The sequence below is a fragment of the Phascolarctos cinereus genome, unplaced genomic scaffold (genome assembly GCF_003287225.1).
Source record: "Phascolarctos cinereus isolate Bilbo 61053 unplaced genomic scaffold, phaCin_HiC Scaffold_3;HRSCAF=262, whole genome shotgun sequence".
In the NCBI taxonomy this organism is placed as follows: domain Eukaryota; kingdom Metazoa; phylum Chordata; class Mammalia; order Diprotodontia; family Phascolarctidae; genus Phascolarctos; species Phascolarctos cinereus.
The window spans coordinates 110540431-110562993 of record NW_027555736.1 but is presented as its reverse complement, the minus strand read 5'-3'; the positions used below and the strand labels follow the sequence as shown (position 1 = coordinate 110562993).

Below are 22563 nucleotides of genomic sequence, written 5' to 3'. Positions count from 1 at the left end.
TTAACCTCTGTCTGCCTCAGTTTCCTTAACTGTAATAGGGTGAAAATAATAACACCTACTTCTCAGGGTTGTTGTGGGGATCAAACGAAACAATATTTGTGCAAAAAAAGTGCTTAGTGCAGTGCCTAGCACATAGTAGGTGCTATATAAATGCTTATTCCCTTCCCCATTGTGCATGGCACAATGAGAAAAACACTGAACTTCAAGTTGAAAGAGTTCATTTCACATCCCAACTCTGACACTTGTCACCCATATAGCTGTGGGCAAGGCATTGAACCCCTTCAAGCCTCAGTTACCTCATCTGGAAAATCGGGTGATAATAACAATTCATACATAATGCCTTATGACTTACCTCTTAATGACTCTATGAGGAAGGTGGCATATTATCTACATAAGACACGGTTCCTACCCTCACGGAGCTCACAGACTGGTGAATGGATCTAACACAAGCAGAGGCGTATTACCCTGATTTTATGGGCAAGGAAGCTGAGGTCTAGAGATGCTAAGTGACTTTCCTAGGGCTACATAGCTAGTAAGTAACAGTCAGGCCTCAAACCTAAGTTTTCTCTCTCCGTATCCACTGTACCATTACTATCTAATATGCATGACTGTGGTAAGGAAAATGTTTTGTAAATTTAAACCATTAAGTCACACACAGTGAGTTGGTTCATTTGCCAAGAAAAAAGCTAAGCTTTAAAAACAAAAACTGATGAGGACACAGTTCTGAAACATTCATGTTTGCCACATTTGGGGAGCCATGAACATCTTTACAATTGTCTTGCCATTTTGAAGACCCAGATGGGTTCTGACAGTAATGTTTATGCTGGTTTGTGATTCATCTTGAAATATATGCTTTGCTCTCTTTGTGGTGCAAAGGATTAGAAATAGAGGAGACAGCCATGATTTGGGGAATGGCTGAACAAGTCATGGTATGTTAATGTGATGGAATACTCCTGTACACTGAGAAATGATGAAGGGGATGGTTTCAGAGAAACCTGAGAAGACTTGTATGAACTGATGCCAAATGAGATGAGCAGAACCAAGGGAACGGTTTATAGAATAACAACATTATAAAGGGAAACTACTTTGAAAGAATTAAGAACTATGAGCAATGCAATGACCAACCATGATTCTGGAGGATTTCCTTTAAAACTAAGTTCAGATATTGCTATTGGGTAAGGTCTCTCCTGATTTCCCCAGTTATAAGCACTCCCCTCATCTCGAAATCACTTCATACATATTTCATATTTCCTTATTTGTATATTATATATGTATTCCTCTCAATAGAATGTAAGCTCCTTGAGGGCAGGAACTGTTTTACTTTTATTTTGTTATTCCCATCACCTTGTACCTAAGAGGCCCCTAATGAATGTGTGATGAATTGAAAACATTAATGTGTGGAAGTTTATTGTCATTCTAGTGAAGTGTTAGAGTAAAACTAGGTAAAGTGAAAGGTTCTTTAATAAAGATTTTTAACTACAAAATTTATATTAAAACATATGTATATAATAATATGACAAATATATTTTTTAACTATAGAAATATTACATCTGCAAGTATACCACAGTCTCTGCTTTTGGAAGCTTACAGTCATAAGGTAAGATAAGACAGACACATTAGAAACAATTAGAGAACAAAGTAGGAGAAGGGGATGCAATTTAGTTCTATCAAGCAATATGCTATGATCAAGAAGAGGTGATATCCATGCTGACCAGAGTTCTCGGGGGAGGCTTGACAGAGATAAGACCTGCTTTGGGCTTGGGAAGATGGATACTAACTTGCATGCTTCATAGATCATAGAACTTTCAGATAAAGAAGGGATGCTTAGAAATGATTTATCCAATCCTTCCCTACAGCATTTGGAGCAGGGCAGAGTGGGACGAATTCATAGTCAGAGAATATGGGTTCAAATCCTATCTCTGATACTTATTACCTGTACAACCCACATAGAGTCATCTAACCCTCTCTAGGCTTCAGTTTCCTCATCTGCACAATGAGAGCATTGAATTAAATGACCCCTCTATGTTGGTCTTTTTATAGTATCCCTGACGATCCCTATTTGTGTCATATCCACTCACCATCCCATGAACTTCTTGAAGGTAGGAATAGTGTAGACATATGAGGTTGATGTATGATTATGTAGATATTGTATCTCCCCCAGAACCTAGCATCATGCTAGGTGTTCAACAAATGTTTGTTGGGTTGAGTGGAATTATTTGAACAGCACTAGGCACAGGGAACTCACAAAGAACCCCATTCTTTTTTTTGCAAATCTCTAATTGCTAGGAAGTTATTCCCTTTATTTAGTCATTCTGTTTCCCTATAACTTAAACAACTGGTATTAATTCAATTCAATTCACGGAAGATTTATTAAACTGTGGGATACAAAGACAAAAATGAAACAGTCTCTTCCCTTATGAAGCTTGCATTCTACTAGGGTGATATGCATATGAGCAATAAAGTACAAAGCATATACAAAGTAACTTCGGGAGGGAGCCCAGGCTACTATCTGGGGGAACCTGGAAAAAGCTCATGTAGGACATAAATACAACACCTAAGTTGTATTTTAAACCCAGCTAGGAGTTTTACGAAGATGATGTAAGGAAAGAGTGTATTCTGGCCACAGAGGACAACTTCTACAAAAGCATGAAGGCAAGAAACAGAAAATTGTGAACAGGCAATAGGTATCAGGCCAGTTTGACAAGAATGGAGAGTTGATGGGGAAAAAAAAATATGAGATAAAAACAGAAGGCACCAGGATGAAGAAGGCTTTAAATGTCAAGCTGAGTATTCCCCAACTAATAAATAGCCAAAGGATAGGAAGAGGTAGTTTTCAGAAAAAGAAATTCAAGCTATCAATAGTCATAATAAAGAACACTCCAAATCACCAGTGGTTAGAGAAATGCAAATTAAAATGACTCTGAAATTCCAACTCATACCTAGATCAGATTGGCAAAGTTAACAAAAGAGGAAAATGACAAATGTTGATGGGGCTAAGGGAAAAAAGGCATATTAATATACTGTTGGTGGTATTGGTCCAACAATTCTGGAAAGCAGTAAAACCACAAGGCCTATAACCCCAAAAAATTAAAGAAAGAAGAAAAAGGTCCATATGTACAAAAATGTTTATAGCAACAAAGAGCTAGAAACTAATAATTCAGAATAATTCAGAAATGGTTAAATAAGTTACAGTATATGAATGTAATACTATTGTATCAAAAGAAATTATGAAAGGGATGGTTTCAGAGAAATCTAAAAAGACTTTTAGGTGCAAAATAAAGTGAGTAGAGGCAGAGAACAATTTATAAAATAATCATACATTGCAAAGACAAACAAGTAAAAAAAAATTTAAGAATTTTCTTCAACAGAGTGACCAATCACCATTCCAGAGGACAAACAATGAGGCATGCTACCCACCTCCTGATGGGAGAGGTGATAAACTCAAGATGCACAATAAGACATACATTTTTGGACATAGTCAACGGGGGAATTTGTTTTGCTTGACTATGCATATTCGTTAAAATGGGTTTTTTTCCCATTTGGGGGTGGAGATAATTTTAGAGACAAAAATGCTCATTAATTGAAAAAAGTAAAATAAAGGCTTTTAAAAATATGCATCTGAGGAGTTTTATCCCAGGGGAAATGGGGAACCACTGAAGAGTTTTGATTAGAGGAGTAACATGGTCAGATCTAAGTTTGAGAACCATCATTTTGGAGCTATGTGGAAAATAGAGTAGACACTGGAGGCAAGTTGTCCTCCCTGAGGAGAGACTGAGCAGAGATGAGATACAAGGGGTCCTTAAACCCTGTCCTAGGGTATCTTAGTCAGGCCTTTCTTCTCTTATTTTATTAACCTGGAATTTTCTCATCAAGGGGAGGGGAGAGAAAGGCCTGGACAGAGTCCAGCAAGGGACACCATCAGAACATATCTAATCGCTTTTCTCATGACAGACTTTCAGATCTATTCATGTGTTAGATATCTTTGTATTCCTCACAACGGACACTTAGAAGGTACTCAATAAATATTTGAATAAATGAATGAAGAGGCAGAAGTAACACTGAGTAGAAGGGGAAATGACTTTAGCAAAGATAATTTTAAATTTATGGTTCCAGGAGTGGGAAGCAGGAAATTTAAGGCTAGAAGGGGCTGCTGATAGTGAAAGCACCAGGATACAGGAGATGAAAGATTACCAGGAACTCCATTCCCAGGTTCTCTGCATCATTATCCAGAGTAGCAAGAGAAATGGACTCTTTTCTTTCTTGTTTTTCTTTCTCCATTTCCTTTTTATTTCAGCTGAAAAATAAGCCCAAGGAAAAAGGTTAAAAAGATCTTTGCCCAGGGAGAGGTCCAAGTGAAAGCTGATACCTATCTTGCAGATAGCATAGAGTAGAAGGGATAGGCAGCTGTGTTCATGGCCTGTATTGGGGGGGGGGGACATAAGGAAAGCTCATTCCTGCCTCTGAAGCCTAGATTTCAGAAAGCCCTTTCAATTCTCAGAGCCTCAGGCAATCAGTACAAATGACTTCTGGGCTTCTTATACTTTCCTTAATGCAGACACTTGTCTCATGAATTTTAGGAGAATGGGTAAAAGCATGACTTGAATGATAGAGTGGTAGAATAGGAAGATCTAGAAATCATCTAGTCCATAGCTCCCCTGAACCCCATTTTACAAATGGGGAAACAAAGACTCAGGAGAAGTTAAGGGACCAGCCCAAGATTATGTAGTTTATATAGAAGCACAGTTTGGGCTAGAACCCAGGGCTTCCATGTCCCAACACTTCCTCTATCCCCTTTCTTTTACAAATGGGGCAAGTGGAAACTAGCAAGGCACAGGAGATTTTAGCAAAGACACAAACCGAGTAACTAAGTAGAGATGAGATACGAGGAGTCCTTAACCCCTGTCCCAGGGTATCTCATTCAAGCCTTTCTTCTCCTTATTTTATTAACTTGGAACTTTCTCATCAGGGGAAGGGGAAAGAAAGGCCTGGACAGAGTCCAGCAAGGGGCTGAATCTGCTCATGAAGATTCTCAGCTATCTTCCTGAGACCTGGTACTACAGACAGCCAACTGAAGATTGGAATTTCTTGGCACTTCCGTCTTGTCATCCTGAGGAGGCAGGGCCTGTGCAGGGTCCTTGCATAGGGTTGGCTTCAAAACATACCAAATCCATTAAAGGCAATCAACATGGTACCTCTAAAGCACTAGACTTGGAGTCGATAAGGTGTGGGTTCAAATCCTTGCCTATGACATTTACTTGTTGTGTGATCCTAGGCAAGTCACTTAAACTCCCTGAGCCTTAGTTTCCTCATCTATAGCTAACAAGGAGGTTGGACTTGATGACCTTCAGCTCCAGATCTATGATCATTGCAACTTCCTTGCTTTTATGTTGTCCAAGGCAGGAACCAATAGAATAACATTAGCTAGAGATCATCCATTGAAGAAACTCTGAAAGATGGAGCACAGCCTTCTCTCCTACTCCTTTCACCTCTCATCATCTTACTCTCTCTTCCCTTAAATAATACTCCTCATTATGGCTTGTATAAGAACAATAATACAAAGTATCCTGTTCCAAAAAAAAAAAGAAGAAAATATATGAAGCCATAATGCCAGGACACCTAAAGTTAACACAGCTCCCCAGAAAGCAATAGTCTCAGCAGTGAAGCATCCTGAGAATACAGTTTCACGCTACTTAATCTCCTTCCTCTCACAATTCATCTCTTCCCCAAGAGGTAGAGAGGGAGGTAACCACACGGTAGGAGAAGCCTCCTCTCCCACCCAAAGAATTTTAATCTCTTATGGCCTTGTACAAATGCCCTATCAAGCCTCTACTATTGGAGAGTTCCCTCCAACTGAGAAAGTTGTGGGCAACAATTGAGAGGAGGAGGGAATGGGAACATTAAGAACCATAATCTCCATTCAGAATTACAAATGGAGAAATCAGTCAAAAAGCCTTTTCCCCTTTTTCCTTCTGCAATGCTTGCTGTCACTTATTAGATTTGGATTTGCAAAGTCAGCACATGTGAAGTTGGAGGTTTTTTGGGGGGATTTTCTTTTTCTCTCTAGGTATTATATCTTCAATGTAGGTTCCTTGCCATCAGGCAGATGGTAGTGCCTGTACTACAGCTCAAGATCCAAATGAATGGGCTTTCCATAGAGAAGACAGAATGTAACACACTCTTTCCACTCAAATATGATTTTTTTCTCTAAAATAAAACCATTAAAACCATGAAGTATAACAACTTGTCATCTTTATACACTCATGCCTTTGACTGAAAAACAGTACTTTTACTCTCGACCTGTGGTGCCAGCTGTGTTTATCTACGGTTGCCTCAGTCTCTCACTTCACTTAAGATGAGCTCCAGCCACACCACTCCATAATTATCTAATCTAATCACCAGCCACTATGCTACAAGTGTAACCTCTTGCCTCCCCTTCTCCCTTTCCAATCCTGGAACCAAAATCAAATCAATCCTGCCATTCCTTCTAGAAAGAATGCGTCAGTCTGCTCCCCTCTGACTTTACCCATAATTTTCCAAACCGAAATATCCCTCCCTGGCCACTACTTCCCCATCTGTGTCTCCTTCTATTAGAATATAAACTCCATGAGGGCAATAATTGTTGCTTTAGCATCTGTAACCCCAGCATATAGCATATGCTTGACACTTAGTAAGTGCTTAATAAATGCCTTTTCATACATTCATTCATCCCATTAGGCAAAATTATTTTCTTGGACCAAAAGCACAGCTGCAAGAAGAAAATAACATGTTGAGAAGACAATACACAGACAAGAGAAGCAAGAGCAGCCAAATCAACCCTCCTTATTTGAGAAATGACAGGTAGCTAAGTTAAAATGCCTTCAAACCTGAATTATTTAAAACACAATTCACAGTTTAGTACAAGATTAAAAGAAATAATCGTATAGAAACTACTTGCTACCTTTCTCACTAACTTTCAAATGTAATCAACTCCACTGCTCTCTCCATTGATTGTGCCAATGCCTCTTACCGTCAGCCAGCACTCAGCACTTTTATTTCTTAGTTACCCATCCCTCTCCGACTCTTAGCAAGTGAGAGAGACTTGTTTTCTGCTCTGTGAGGATTAGCAATGTGAATCTCTTTCCACTCAAAAGGTAGTATTGGCCCTCTCAAAGAAGAGAGTCTCCCCCTTGTCATCACTATTTGACTACAAGGTATTCACCAATCGATTACCTGCATCTTCATACAACTCTTCTTTTTAGTAGTATTCTCTTCAGCTGGATCCCTGAAGTTAGTAATGTCTGGAGTTTTGTTTTTTCAGCTTGGCTTCCACCAAAAATGACTCAGCGGAAGAATTTATGCTTTGCTTCCCAGAACAACATTTCAAAACACATTTGAACAGACAAATAAGGATATGAAAGCAATTTGTCCACATCTTTCAAAAGTGTGAAAGACCTTAGAAATGAAACCACAGACCAAGATGAAGACAAAGCCAAAGAAACAACTCTTGGCATCTCCTGTCTTTGCTTTTTCCCCCTTTCTTATCTTCACCTGCCTCCTTCACATTCTCCTTGGAGGCCTCTATAATTCCTTTCCCCTACAAGTCCTAAATTGCCTGAATTTGGAACACGCATGCAAGATACTGACTCACACTCACAAACACAGAAACTTAGTATGCATGAGGAGACATAGTACCATGCTCACGCCCACACACACACACACACACACACACACACACACACACACACACACGAATGCTAACATGTACATCCACAAGAAGAAACAGTTTTTTTACTTACATTTTTATGGGCAACTAGGTTACACTGCTCAGTGATAGAATTAAAGTCATATTATTTTCAAGGAAGAACAAATATAAATGTGATTGTGCTTTGCCCCTGTCCTCTTATCTCATCAGGAAAAGTCTGGTCAGAGTTCAGTAACGGGCTGGATCCTCCCACAAAAATTCTTGGCAATATCATTAGTGCCTGATGTTATGAATAGCCATCTGCTCATCATCCTACCAACTCCATGAGGATCCAGGGCTTCCTGTGGGGTGGGTTTTAGAGTGGCGTGGCATAGTAGATAAAACTCTGGACTTATAATCAGGAAAGCCTAGGTTCAAATCCTACCCATGACATTTTCTAGCCGTATGACCGTAAGCAAGCTAACCTCCCTGGGCCTCATCTGTTAAATGAAGAGGTTAGACTTCAAGACCTCTAGTGACCCTTCCAACGCTAAATCTAACTCCCATGACTTTAATTACGCTGTTTCCTTTCCTGCCTACTCAACTTGTTCATGGGTCCTCTAGGGAAATCAGATTCCATGGAAAACTCTGTAACTGACTGATGTCTTGGAAAACACCCCATTGGACAATAGCTCAGTGTACTTCAAAGCTTAGTTCTAGTCTCATTTCTTTCAGGAAACCTTCCCCAGTTGCTCTCATCCACCAGGAGCCCAGATCTAGAGCTAAAAAGGGACCTCACAGGGCATCTTGTTCAATCTCCTCATTTGACAGGTGAGGTAACTGAGACCCAGGAAGCTTAAGTGATTTGTCTGAGGTAGTACAGCTAGTGGGCAAAATAGGGAGAATTTGAACCAAGACCCTGTAACTACAGAAAGTGTTTTTTTCATTGTACTTCTCTATCTCAACTGAGTCACTGCACTGACATTTAATCATATATTCCTTTGGGGTATGTGTGTGTGTGTGTGTGTGTGTGTGTGTGTGTGTGTGTGTGTGTGTGTAATAAGCTTACCAAGGGCATTCCACTTAGTATCTAGCATAGCATTGTAAGCATAATAAATACTTTAATGAATGAATTTTATTATGTTTTGAGAGACTATAATTTTCTCCCAAGTCCTTGCCTGAACCACGTCCTCTCCTAGCCACCAAAACCACCCTTCCTTTAATTTCTAAGCTTCATCAGTTTCCTCTGGAGCATAATCACTCTCTGCATCCTAGGTCCTTTCACTCCTTGGGTGATTATGCTGTCTTGACAACCCTCATAGCTGTGGTCTTGTTTACATTCTTATATGCACTGAAGAGAAAGGGGTGGGAATGAGGGATGAGGCACGAGACTGGCTTCCAAATCATATGCCTGAGAGAAGGAATCTCTCCCTGTCCCATTCTCCTTGTTCTGTCTGTCCCTATCTGAGGCAATGGTTGAACTTCCGTTCCCAAAATGCCCCAGAAAACTGCAATGTGATGGACTTGCTGGCACAAAATTAATTAATTAATGAAAATCTGCCTGGCTCCTCCTTAGAGTTTTGCCAGGAACAGAAAACTAGGAGATTCCACTTGGATCTTTCAGGGCAATGGTCTCCAAAGTGTGGGGAGGGGGGCTGAGGGATGCTTTTGAAACCACGGTTTGATCCCAAAGGATGTTGGGTGAACCAAATGAGAGTGTATCCCGTGCTCCTCTTGCTAGCCAATCAAGAGGCTTATAACTAATATACCCTACTCTTCCCAAGGAAGAGCTCAACATTCCTCCATTCCACCATTGCTATACAATCTCCCAGACTTCTCCCTTCTGAGAAAGGCATTGGCCCTTTGGGACAACTAGTTGCAACTTAATCTTGACCCTGGGCACTGGCAGCAGTAGTTGCCAGGTGTCACTGGAAAATTCCTCTCCTACACACACACACACACACACACACACACACACACTTAAAAAAAAAGAGAGAGACCATCACTCTAGGGAAATCAGATCCACCAAAAATGCCTGAACCAACAGTCCAGTTGGAAATGACCCACTATCTTGTAGTCAAGTACACTTTCACTTGCTAGAAAATGAATTCCCAAAACTGAGTTTTAATGCTCTGGGGTTTTCCTTTGCATAACTCTTGTTTCTCTGAAATTATTTTTGACTTCTTCTGCAAACAATATTTTTGTCAAATTTACCTTTGACTAAATGCTTATTTTTTAAATAAATCTTTATTGATTTAATTTAATTTTACATCACTTAAATTTTCCCTATATCTCTTCCCTCTCTGCTTTCCCAAAGAGCCATCCCTAATAACAAAGAATTTTTAAAGGAAAAAAGAGAAAGAAGAAGAAAGAAGTCAGCAAAACTAATCAATAAATCTAAAAAAATTTGACAATAGATACAATATTCCATAACTGTGAAACACACTCACACATACACCCATATCTCTGCAAAGGAATGAGGAGAGGTAGCTTCTCATTTTTAGTTGTTTTATGTTGTTCTTTTGATTTAAATTGTTGTAGTCATTGTGTATATTTTTTTTCTTGGCTCTGGTAATTTTACTTTGCATCAGTTCATGTAAGTTTTTCCATAATTCTCTGCCTTGATCATATTTGTTGTTCCTTATAGCACAATATTCCATTACATTCATGTACTGCCATTCATTGAGCCATCTCCCAATCAATGATTCCAATTCTTTGTTACCTTTGTTAAGCATTTTATTTCTAAAATGCTCTATAAATATTTTGGTCTATATGGTACCTTTCTTTTTATCATTGACTTGCATTACATATGTATAGCAATGGAATCTCTGTCAAACGGTATGGATATTTTAGCCACTTTATTTGCCTAATTGTTTTCCAAAATAGTCCTGCTAATTGACAGCTCTATCAACAACGCATTAATATCGTCTTTCCATTGACTAGTTTTTGTCATTTTTGACAATTTACTAGGCGCAAAATGAAATCTTAAAGCTGTTTCTATTAACATCTCTCTCTCTGTCTTTTTCTCTCTCTCTTTCTCTATCTCTTTCTCCCCCACCTTCCCCCCCTTCTGTCCCCATATATCTCTATCTTGTCCAGGCTAGAAGTACACAGCTTCTCTTGGGCCCAACCCCATTGCTAATTGGCATAGAAGATTTTACCTCTTCTGCTTTTTATTTGGAACAGCTTGCCCCTTCATAGGCAGTATGGTAGCCCCACACTCCCAGAAGGTCACCATACTAATGGCAGACAACACAGAAACCAGATGGATTTTAGCCCTAAGACAGGTAAGAATTCCCAAACTCAAGAATCCACTAGCCTCAGCCTTTCCAGTAACAGAAATAATAGGCATGGGCCACCTTACCTGATACATTTTTCTTATTATTAGTGATTTAGAACATTTTTCTATATGATTTCTAATGGTTTGCAATTCTTCTTTTGAGAACTATTTGTTTATATCTTTTGACCTATTAGTTCTTGGGAAAAGGCTTTCAATCTTTCATATTTCTATTAGTTGTCTATAAATCCTAGATACCAATCTTTAACCAAGAAATTTGGTAAACATTTTTTCCCATTTGACCATTTCCTTTCTTTATCTTAGTTGGATTAATTTTGTTTATTCAGAAGTTTTCTATTTCCCATAATCAAAATTACCTGTTATCTTTTGTAACTGCTTCTATCTCTAGTTTGGTTACCTTTGACCAACTTCTACCAAAACTATGAAACTCTTCTTCCAAGACCTATTTCCAATACTGTTGCTACATAGATGCACTTGAAGTTTCTTCCTTGTTTCTCTGCAGAATGGAATGGCCAACACCTATGAGTCCCCTGAAGGCTAAATATTCATCTCAATTCATATTTTGGATCCTTGCTAAGTGTATTAAAAGTGGCAAGGGAGAGATGGGTTTGGGGCTCCCAGTAGGAAGAAGTCTAAAGTAGGAGACTGAGTGCTCATCCTAATTCTGTCACTAACTTCATACATGATCTTAAGTGAGTCATTTCCTTCTCTAGGATTCAGTGTACTCCTCTACACAATGAGGAAGTTGAGCAAGAGAATTTTTAAGTTCTCCTCTAGCACTCATGTTCTGTGATTCTGTAGAGAAGATGGCTAGTCCTCTCCCCCATCCCTTTACTTGGGCAGAGGGGCACTTGGGAAAATGACAGGAGGCAAGAAGGGGTGAACTTTACAGGAGAAAATGGGATGGAGAGAAAATGGCTACAGACATGGAACAGGCTTGTTTTCCTTTGGTATATCACTCTTTGATTATAAGCAAGCTTGGGGGAAGGATGGAACAGTGAGTAAATTCAGAAGGGAAAAGTAGAATACGTACCCAGAACAAAGCAGGGAGCTAGGACACAGCAGAAAGGCAGTGGCAACAGGAGAATCCTAGGACTTTCAGCATCTTAAGCCCCAATAAGTAGTTAACACCTCTTCTGCCTTACAGCAGTGGAAGCTGGAGATTTGAGCACCTGAACTATATCCCTTCAAATTCCTGGTTTGGAGCTTACCTGGAGCCAAGTGAGGTAGTGGTTTGGTCTAGGAAAAAGCTAGCCTAAATCGGCTGCTTACTACAGTTTTATTCTTTTTCCAAAACGTTGACTGTATACAGTATGATTTTTTGTGAATAATCTCAATGGAAACCCAGCAGGAATGAGAGAAAGCAGGAGTCCCCTGAAGGAGGAATGGGGACTGAGCCATAAGATGGATGTCTACACTCGCTAAACCATTAGATTACCTACCTAGACAAGTATTGCCACTTACAAAGAGACAGAGTTAGCTGGAAAGAGGTCCTGGGAGAGCTTAGTGGTTTCCCCAGAGAATTCTCTGGAGGTATGTAGAGAGCCAAACTGCTGGCAATGAAAGCTTAACTGATAGCATTTGGTCCTAACTACCGGACAGAATTAAGCAACAAGTTAGCAGACTTCCTGGTGGAAAAACCCCATTTTGAGGTTTTTGGGCCTGTCATGCCATGACGCTACATCATTGCTGCACTGACCACAACTGGGCTACAGGACCCTACGTGTCAGGGGAAAGCAAAACTAAGTTGTCTTTAGGCCTCGGCTTTGGGATGGTTTCCAAGTAGCCTGATGTTAGGGCAGAGAAGGCTGGAAGTCTAATCAAAAGGCTATTTAATTCCCACTTTAACCAGGCACCTTTGTGGAGTTAGAGAGAGGCAAATAAAGCCAGAAATCTTCCTAATATGAATCATTTTTCCCCTGGGAAAAAAAAACCCACCCTTTTGTAAATGGCAGCACTTGTTTACTTAATCTAAGGGTTTAGTGAGCATGGATTTATCTAATCCACAGCTACTGCGGCACCTATGTGGTCCAGAGGGTAGTATGCTAGGCCTGCAGTTGGGACTATCTGAGTTCAAATGCAGCCTCAGACACTTAGTAGCTGTGTGCTGGGGCAAGTCACTTAACCTTTATTTACCTCAGTTTCCTCATCTGTAAAATGGGGATAATAATAGTATCTACCTCCCAGGGGTGTTGTGAGGATCAAACAGATTATATTTGTAAAGTGTTTAGTGCAGTACTTGACACATAGTAGGCACTATATAAATGCTAGCTATTATTATTGTAATCAAATTTCTTATGTCTCAGCCCTCATTCCTACTTCATGAGCAACCTGCCTTCTCCTACTCCTACTAGGTTCCCATTGAGGTTATTCACAAAAAGCATACTGTATACAATTTTAATCCTAATTTTTTTTAAAAGAATAAAACTAAATATGTTAAACAGGCCTAGGATCCTTCCTAGACAAGGCACCAGCCCTCTCTCCTCCCTCCCCACCCCCACCCCTTCTCCCTTGGTCTACAGGTAAGCCCAAATCCAGGAGTTCAAAGAAATACAGATCGAGTGCTCAGATTCCCTGTAGTTTATATAACACTTTGTAGATTTGGGAACTGAAAACACAAATACAAAATAATTCTTAATTTTAAAAATAATAAACCAACTCCCCAGCCTTTTGTCCCTTTCAAATCTAAACTCTATACTCCTCCTTTCTCTCAACCCTATGCTCATCCCTTAATTATAATGACCATCATTTATATAGTGCTTTAAGGTTTACAAAGCACTTTAACATATTCTCACAACTCCATGAAATAGTTGTATTACTATCCTCATTTTATAGAAGAGGAAACTGAGAAAAATAGAGGTTAAGTGACTTTGTCAGGGTCACATGGCTAGTAAGTATCTAAGGCCAGTTCCCTGACTCTCAGCCTAGCATTCTGATGCTTGCACCACCTACCTGCTTAATGTCATGGCATCTTCCTGACCTGTCCCACACTGTCCTGGGGAGATGACATGAAATAGCTGGCCTTCCTCCTCTATTATTAATGTATGGCCTATGGTACAATATTATTGAGCAAAAATGCTTTCTTAAAAAAAGATGAAGTGAATTGCTAAGGTATATTTGTGATATCTTTATCATTCATGGAATAGATGACATTGTGCTAAGCTTTATTTATTAAAAACAGATTTAGTTTCCTTCAAATAAACCAGCCCTATTTACTTTGTCCTGAAATGAAATGAGCCAGCATGGAACAGAAGGCATTATGTGGGGAACAAAAAGAAATGTCCAAGATTGCCCTCCATCACCCCCAAACCCAGCTGTTTCTCACATCACTTCCACTACTCAAACTCCTGTGCATACTCTGACCCTCCCACATCTCGACTGTGGATTTTCTAACTCCCTACCATTAAACAGTCTGCCATCCATGAGCCCAAATTTTGCCATTTTAAATGTAATTTCTAGAGCATCTCTGTCTGAATTGCTATGTACAATATCTGACGAAGCTCCATGCCCTGATGAAATTAAGTTGTTTTTCTTACCTGCTTAGTTTGGTCAGGAACTTCAACCTGTTTTCTTCCGCCTGGAACAGAGAAGCGCAAGTCAGCTTTCCTCTCAACAGAAATAGTAGCACTCACATAAACAATTCCTAGAGAGCAGGCACACACAGTAACACCCTTCTCCAATAGTGGCCCCCACCTATTCAAAGGATCTAAGCGTCACCCCACCCCCAAATAGAAGGTAGAGTAGTCTTTATGTCTTCATTGAAGGAGACCTCTCCCTTTCAGGTAGTTGATCTACCTCTATCCTCTGGAATCTGTTGATGGTAAATTACTAATTAACTGAGCCGCCACAGTTTGACCCAACTCCTGGTTTTCCATTATCCACTCCCTGACCCTTTGTTCCCATGATCTAGGCAACTAATAACTGCAAATAGCTATGGGGCTCCAGGAACTGGTTAGCCCAATTAATACAATTAGTTTTAATATAGAGATCCCACATGTATTACTATGAATCTTTATTACAGTACAAAATACAAGTCAATACATTCAGTTGTTGGGGGGCGGAGCCAAGATGGTGGAGTGAAAGCCGTGACTTGCTTGAGCTCTCCTCCAAACCCCTCCAAATACTCATAAAAAAATGGCTCTAAACAAATTCTGAAGCAGCAGAACCCACAAAAAGACAGAGTGAAACAAATTTCTAGCCCAAGACAACCTGGATGATTGATCAGAAAGGTGTATCGCACTGGGCTGGGAGCGCAGCACAGAGCGGCGTGGGTGCGCAGGCCACAGGGAACCTGGAGCAGGCCTCAGAGGACTGAATAGCTGTGGAGGTTTCCAGACTCCTCAATCCATGAATGCCAAAGACAACTTAGAAACTCAGTGGGAAAAGTCTGGTTCTGTTGGTGCTGAGACAGGAAGGTGGGGTTTCAGCTCCATTCCCCAAGAGAGTGGCCCTGGGGGGAGCAGCTGCTTCCCCAGCTTCTGGCCCACAGACTGAGGGGGAATCCAGTGGCTGATCACAGAGGGATTGCAGGGATCTCTTTGCCAGTGCTGAGCCAGGAATCTCTTGCTTTGCCCATCTGTAGATCTGGGTCACAGTTCTAGGCGGCAGCGCTGGGGTGAGGAGGAACACTGGCATGGTGGAGCTTGTAGTGGCTGTGGAGAGGAACCACTTCTCACAGTTACGGGACAGAAAGGAATATTTGTGGTCACAGGCCAGGAAAGGAGTAAACACCTCCCTTATCATACCACCTTGGAAGAACTGAAAATTTACAGGTCCCTACAAGTATCTCTGAAAACAGCTGTACAAACCCCTGAAGCTTGGGACAGTACATTCTCCACATTGGAAGCAGACTCTTACCTTAAAAAAGAGTTTAAAAATCAAGTAATTGGCTGGGATCATGAGCAAGCAGCACAAAAAGAGTCAGACCATAGAATCTTACTTTGGTGAAAAAGAAGATCAAAATATACAACCAGAAGAAGACAACAAAGTCAAAGCTCCTACATCCAAAGCCTCCAAGAAAAATATGAATCAGTCCCAGGCCTTGGAAGAGCTCAAAAGGGATTTTGAGAAGCAAGTAAGGGAAGTAGAGGAAAAACTGGGAAGAGAAATGAGAGTGATGCAAGAAAATCATGAAAAACAAGTCAACAGCTTGCTAAAGGAGACCCAAAAAAATACTGAAGAAAATAACACCTTAAAAAATAGCCTAACCCAAATGGCAAAAGAGGTCCAAAAAGCCAATGAGGAGAAAATGCCCTAAAAAGAAAAATTGGCCAAATGGAAAAGGAAGTCCAAAAATTACTGAAGAAAATACTTCCTTAAAAATTAGAATAGAGCAATTGGAAGATAGTGACTTTATGAGAAATCAGACATAAACAAATCCAAAAGAATGAAAAATTAGAAAACAATGTGAAATATCTCATTGGAAAAACAACTGACCTGGAAAATAGATCCAGGAGAGAGAATTTAAAAATTATTGGACTATCTGAAAGCCATGATCAAAAAAAGAGCCTAGACATCATCTTTCAAGAAATTATCAAGGAAAACTGCCCTGATATATTAGAACCAGAGGGCAAAATAGAAATTGAAAGAATCCACAGATCTCCTCCTGAAAGAGATCCCCAAACTTATAGCCAAATTCCAGAGTTCCCAGGTCAAGGAGAAAATATTACAAGCTGCCAGAAGGAAACAATTCAAGTACTGTGGAAACACAATCAGGATAACACAAGATTTAGCAGCTTCTACATTAAAGGACCGCAGGGCATGGAATATAATATTCCGGAGGGCAAAGGAGATAGGATTACAACCAAGAATCACCTACCCAGCAAAACTGAGTATAATCCTTCAGGGGAAAAAATGGTCATTCAGTGAAATAGAGGACTTTCAAGCATTCTGATGAAAAGACCAGAGCTGAATAGAAAATTTGACTTTCAAATACAGGACTCAAGTGGAACATGAAGAGGTAAACAGGAAAGAGAAATCATAAGAGACTTATTAAGATTGAACTGTTTACATTCCTGCATGGAAAGATGATATTTATAACTCATGAGACTTTGTCAGTATTAGGGTAGTTGGAGGAAAAAAATTATATGTATGTATATATAGATAGATAGAGGGCACAGGGTGAGTTGAAGATTAAGGGGTCATATCTGGAGAATAAAATTAAGGGATGAGAGAGGATTATACTCGGAGAAGAAGAAAGGGAGAGGTAGAATGGGGTAAATTATCTCACAAAAAACAGAAAAGAAAAGTCTCTACAGTGGAGGGGAAAGGGGAAGGTGAGAGGGAATGAGGGAATCTTATTCTCATAGGATTTGGCTTAAGGAGGGAATAACATACACATTCAATTGGGTATGGAAATCTGTCTTACCCTACAGGAAAATAGGGGAGAAGGGGACAAGAGAGCAGGGGGTGATAGAGAGGAGGGCAGATTGGGAAAGGGGTAATCAGAAGAAATACTTCTGAGGAGGGACAGGGTCAAAAGAAAGAATAGAATAAATGGGAGGGCAGGATAGGATTAAGGGAAATAGAGTAGTTTTTCACAACATGTCTACTATGGAAGTGTTTTGCATAACTGCACATGTATAACCTACATTGAGTTGCTTGCCTTTTCAATGAGGGTGGGTGGGGAGGGAGGAAGAGAGAAAATTTGAAACCTAAAGTTTTAAAAACATATGTTTAAAAACAATGTTTTCACATGCTACTGGGAAATAAGAAATACAGGAAATGGGGTACAGAAGTCTATCCTGCCCTATAGGAAAATAGAAGGGGAAGGGGATAAGAGAAGGGGAGAGAGATAGAAGAGAAGACAGACTAGAGGAAGGGATATTCAGAATGCATGCCTTATTTGGGTGGGGGGAGGGGGGAGATGGGGTGAAAATTTGGAATTCAAAAACTTGTGGGAGTGAATGGTGGAAATTAAAAATAAATAAATTTATATTAAAAAAAGAAAAATAAAAATAAAAATGCAAACCCCCCCAAAAAATACATTCAGTTGTTGACTAGAATGGAAATGATCACTGAGAGAATTGACCAAGATTCTTCTGGTGGAAAATCTATTTATAAAATGTCCTTTTGAGGGACAGTTAGGTGGCACAGTGGATACAGCACCAGCCCTGGAGTCAGGAGGACCTGAATTCAAATCCGGCCTCAGTCACATAACACTCACTAGCTGTGTGACTCTGGGCAAGTCACTTAACCCTCCAAAAAAATAAATAAAATGTCCTTTTGCTTGTGACCAGTCCCAGGGAACTTAGGGTTCCCCCTTAAGGAATGAATGAATGAAAGAAAAAGCCTTTATCAATCACTTACTATGTGCCAAGTATTGGGGGCACTATGTTTCCCACCTCATGAGCCAGCTCCCTCCCAAAGTTCTATCCTCTGAGGGCCTTTGACCCAAACTTAACATCCCAGTGTACTCTCTACCCCCTTCTTATTTCCCATGGCTTGAGACAAGGGTAGAGCCCTATAGAGGACAAGGAACTGAGCTATCCTTTTCCATTTCCCATTCGTATTTTTTCCTAATCAAATTAAATGGCAGTAATACTAGGAGTAATCCATGACTTTATCTACTATCACTATCCACTTTCAATACTAAATTGGATTGAGACCAGATCAATCCAAACCAAGGAGGTTGGAGGTAGTAGTGTGCTAATAAATATTTAACAATGGGTTAACATTCTATCACTTTCTTAAGTCTAGACACGCAACAAAACAATAACTCAAGACTTGATTTTTAACCCTTGTTCCAAGGTCTAAATGCTTACACTGAAAATTTAACGATCACTCCTGAACTGGTATGAGTTAGCTCCAACATACCTCTGGTTGTAGGTAAAGCTAACTCTAAGATTCAGTGGGACTTTATAAGTGTTCCCCAAAAGTATTACTCTTAGGTTGGATGGCATCAAACATCCCAATCTGACCAGGAATGAAGATTGGGTTAGACCATGGGGCATAATCTGAATTAAGGGTCCATCTTCCAACCCTTCATTCCTGAGACCCTATTGAGAAATTTTAAAAAGGAGAAAGCTCTACTGGAAACCAATCTATTCCCAGGAACTGATTTGAGTTACCAGGGTGATTGTCCTTCTGATTACTTCCAGTCATATTGAGGGTGGGAGCCCCCAGGAAAATTATATTTTTTATTTAACTTGTTCTCCTCCCCATGCTTTCTTATCACTATCTCTTGCCCTCCCATAAAGCCTCCTTTTCCCTAACAAGGTGTGATTCAGAAGTGGACAAACCTGAGGGTTATTAGTCCCTGCCTTATGGTCATACTTTTCCTTATCACCTTTAAGTACTGACACACTAGCAAATCGTAAGGCAGTCATTTTGTAGATGCAGGGAAGGAGTTAAGGGTGAAGAGTGGCATCTGGGAATTTTCATAAAGACAGTTTAGTGAAAAAAAAAGGTAGTTGCTCTTACCCTCCCCTATCAACCTCTGAAAACCCAGAAAATATCATCCCAGAAAAAAAAAACCCTGAAACAGCTGAACTAGAAGAAAGACGGGGAGCAGCAGTGCAGCAGCCTAGCAAATGGGTCTCCCAGTGCCTCAGCAAAAATAAGGAAAGCAGCACTACAAAGGACCCCAGGAGGATAAGCACCCTGAAGCATTCATCTGAAAGGAGCTGAAGAAAGCAATCTAAAGTCCCAGCCTTGCTGATTCCAACCCAACACCAGGTAAGCTGTCAGAACCCCAGGAAGAGATTCTGAAGCCCAGGTGGTAGAGCAGCAAACACCAACACCTAGACCTCTGAGTGCCTCAGTGAGGGCAGGAAAACTGGTGGAAACCAGCTCAGAAAACCACCAGATGCCTCGGCATTTTACCGCAAAGCAATCTCTCAGTGCATTAGCAGAAATGAGGGAGACAGCACTGCAAGGGGCCCCAGGCAGATAAACAACCTGCAGCACCCATCTAAAAGGAGCTGAAGAAAGCTAAAGAAAAGGGAAAGCAGGCAACCTAGAATTACCTGAAAGTTCCAGCCTTGCTGATTCCAGCCCAACACAAGGTAAGTTGCCAAAATGCTACAGCCTCCAATTGCCAACATAAGAGGCCACAGCACACAAAGCCAGGGACCAAGACCTGGGCTCCCAACACAAGAAGCTTGGGTCAGTGCCCTCTGTTCCCCACCAGGAGAGCTTAATCTCTTTAAAGGCCAGGGAATAAAGAAACCATGAGTAAAAAGAAACCATACCACAGATTCATATTATGAGAAGAGAAAAGATCAAGACAGAAATTCTGAAGAGGATGACATTGTCAACAAACCCACATCTGCAACATCAAAAGGGAATATGAACTGGTCTGAAGCCCAAAAAGCCTTCTTAGAAGAGCTCAAGAAAGATTTTAAAAGTCTAACGAGAGAGGTAGAAGAGTCCTTTAAAAATACCATTGGCCAATTGGGAAAAAAGTACATTGAAGAAAACAAGTCCCTAAAAAACACAATTGGAAAACTGGAAAAAAAACTACACTGAAGAAAACAAATCCCTTAAAAATACAATTGGCCAATTGGATAAGGAAGTACAAAAACTAACAGAAGAAAACAATTTGTTAAAAACTAGAATTGGACAAATGGAACCTAATGACTCTATGAGAGAGCAAGAATCAGTCAAACAGAAACAAAAAAATGAAAAAATAGATGAAAACATAAAATACCTCGTCAGTAAAACAACTGACCTGGAAAATCATCCAGGAGAGACAATTTAAAAATCATTGGACTACCTGAAAATCATGATGAAAAAAAGCCTGGTCAGTACCTTTCAGGAAATCACCAAGGAAAACTGCCCAGAAGTCCTAGAACCAGAAGGGAAAATAACCATAGAATCCACCACTCACTACCTGAAAGAGATCCCAAATTGACAATGCCAAGGAATATAATAGCAAAATTCCAAAATTAGCAGATGAAAGAGAAGATGCTACAAGCAGCCAGGAAGAAACAACTTAAATATCACGGAACCACAGTCAGGATTACACAGGACCTTGCAGCTTCTACATTAAAAAACCCCAGGGAGTGGAACGTGATATTCCATAAGGCAAAGGAGCTTGGATTGCAGCCAAGGACCAACTACCCTGCAAAAATGAGCATGATTCTTCAAGGGAGGAGATGGATATTCAACGAAATAGGAGACTTCCAAACCTTCCTTATAAAAAAGACCAAAGCTCAACAAAAAATTTGATCTTCAAGTACAAGATTCAAGAAAGACATAAAAAGGTAAATGGGACAGAAAGATACAAAATGCTTTTAATAAGGTCAGACTGTTTACATTCCTACAAGGGAAGATGACACTTGCAACTCTTGAGAACTGTATTGTTATTACACCATGTTAAAGGAGTATACATAAAGGGGGTGGATATTAGTTGACTTTGATGTAATGATAAAAAAAAAATCTAATCAAGTGGGTTAAATGGATCCAAGTAAGTGGATTAGTCTGATCTTAGAAAATGTACTGAGAAAGGAGGAGGCAGACAAAGGTAAATTACATTACAGGAAAAGACACAAAATCCTATTACAGCAGAGGGAAAGAAGGGAGAGGGGAGAGCATTGTTTGAACCTTACTCTCATCAGATTTGGCTCAAGAAGGGAAAAACATAATCAGTTAGGTATAGAAATCTAATTTGCCCTATAGACAGTAGGAGGGAAAAGGGGAAAGAAAAGGGAAGGTGGATAGAAGGGAGGGAAGAAGCAGTAAGGGCAAAGGGGAAGAAAAGGGAAAGGGATAATAGAAGGGAGGAGAGACTGAAGGAGGCGGTGATCAAAAGTCAAACACTAGTAACGGGGGGGGGAAGGAGAAAAGAGAAAAAAAGCATAAACGGGGAAAAAAGGATGGAAAAAAAGACACAGATAGCAATCATAACTGAAAGTTGAATTGCTATCTTTTTTTTTCTCTTCTGTTGAGTTTTGTTTCCTCTTTCTGATGGTTCCTCCTATTGGTTTTAATTTTTACTTACAACTTCACTAATGTGAAAATATGTTTAACAGGAGTGTAAATGTATAGCCTATATCAGATTGTGTGCCATCTTGGGGAAGGTGGTGGGGAGGAGGGGGGAGAAAAATTTTAAACTCAAAAGCATATGGAAGTGATTAGTTGGTAAATCAAAATGAATTAATAAAATAAATTTAAAAAATAAAAAAATAAAAAATAAAGACTGTTTAGCAATGCCCATTCAAACAAGACTGAAGTCCTCATCTAGGGGTTAGTCCTATGGTTTAACTTAATTTCTGGGGGAAAGTCTCCTCTTGGAGAGCCACTGCATTTAGAACAACGCATCTATCCTTTGAAATAGGAGAGGTTCCCTTTGTTGGGACTCTAGTAATTTGCTACCTCAACAAAGGGTTGATTTATTAGTGTGACCAGGCATTGCCAAATGAGCCAAAGAAGAAAACTCTCCCCAGGCCAATGCTGAAAATTACTTTGCAACAGACCCGATTCCTTGGCAGCAGATGGCACCACCTCTGATACCTGATGTGGTACCCACACCACTCAGGGGCTGGTCTAGGAAAAGGGAGCAGATTCCTGCAATGAACAAGGCTGCTGTCAGATGCCTCTTGGATCCAGTGGTCCTTTGTTAATAAGAAATGGAAGGTAGTTTTTCCAGGTCTGCCACAGTATC

The 22563-nt window shown here is 40.1% G+C and overlaps 1 protein-coding gene across 7 annotated transcripts in view; it reads right to left on the bottom strand.

Moving 5' to 3' along the window:
- Positions 1-14687, bottom strand: part of SLC28A1 (solute carrier family 28 member 1) — a 53032-nt gene extending 38345 nt beyond the window's left edge. The window contains exons 1-3 of one of the 7 annotated variants that reach the window (XM_078151103.1): positions 14652-14687; positions 14495-14535; positions 4192-4294 (exon numbers count right to left, since the gene is read on the bottom strand). In XM_078151103.1, the coding sequence (XP_078007229.1) occupies positions 4192-4278 (87 nt within the window). In that variant the 5' untranslated portion in view covers positions 4279-4294; positions 14495-14535; positions 14652-14687. Of the gene's footprint in view, positions 1-4191; positions 4295-7006; positions 7029-7209; positions 7331-7775; positions 7881-14494; positions 14551-14651 lie in introns of those variants that run through there. The other 6 variants (XM_078151105.1, XM_078151102.1, XM_078151101.1 and 3 more) reach the window with 6 other exon arrangements.
- Between the last annotated feature and the right edge of the window lie 7876 nt (positions 14688-22563).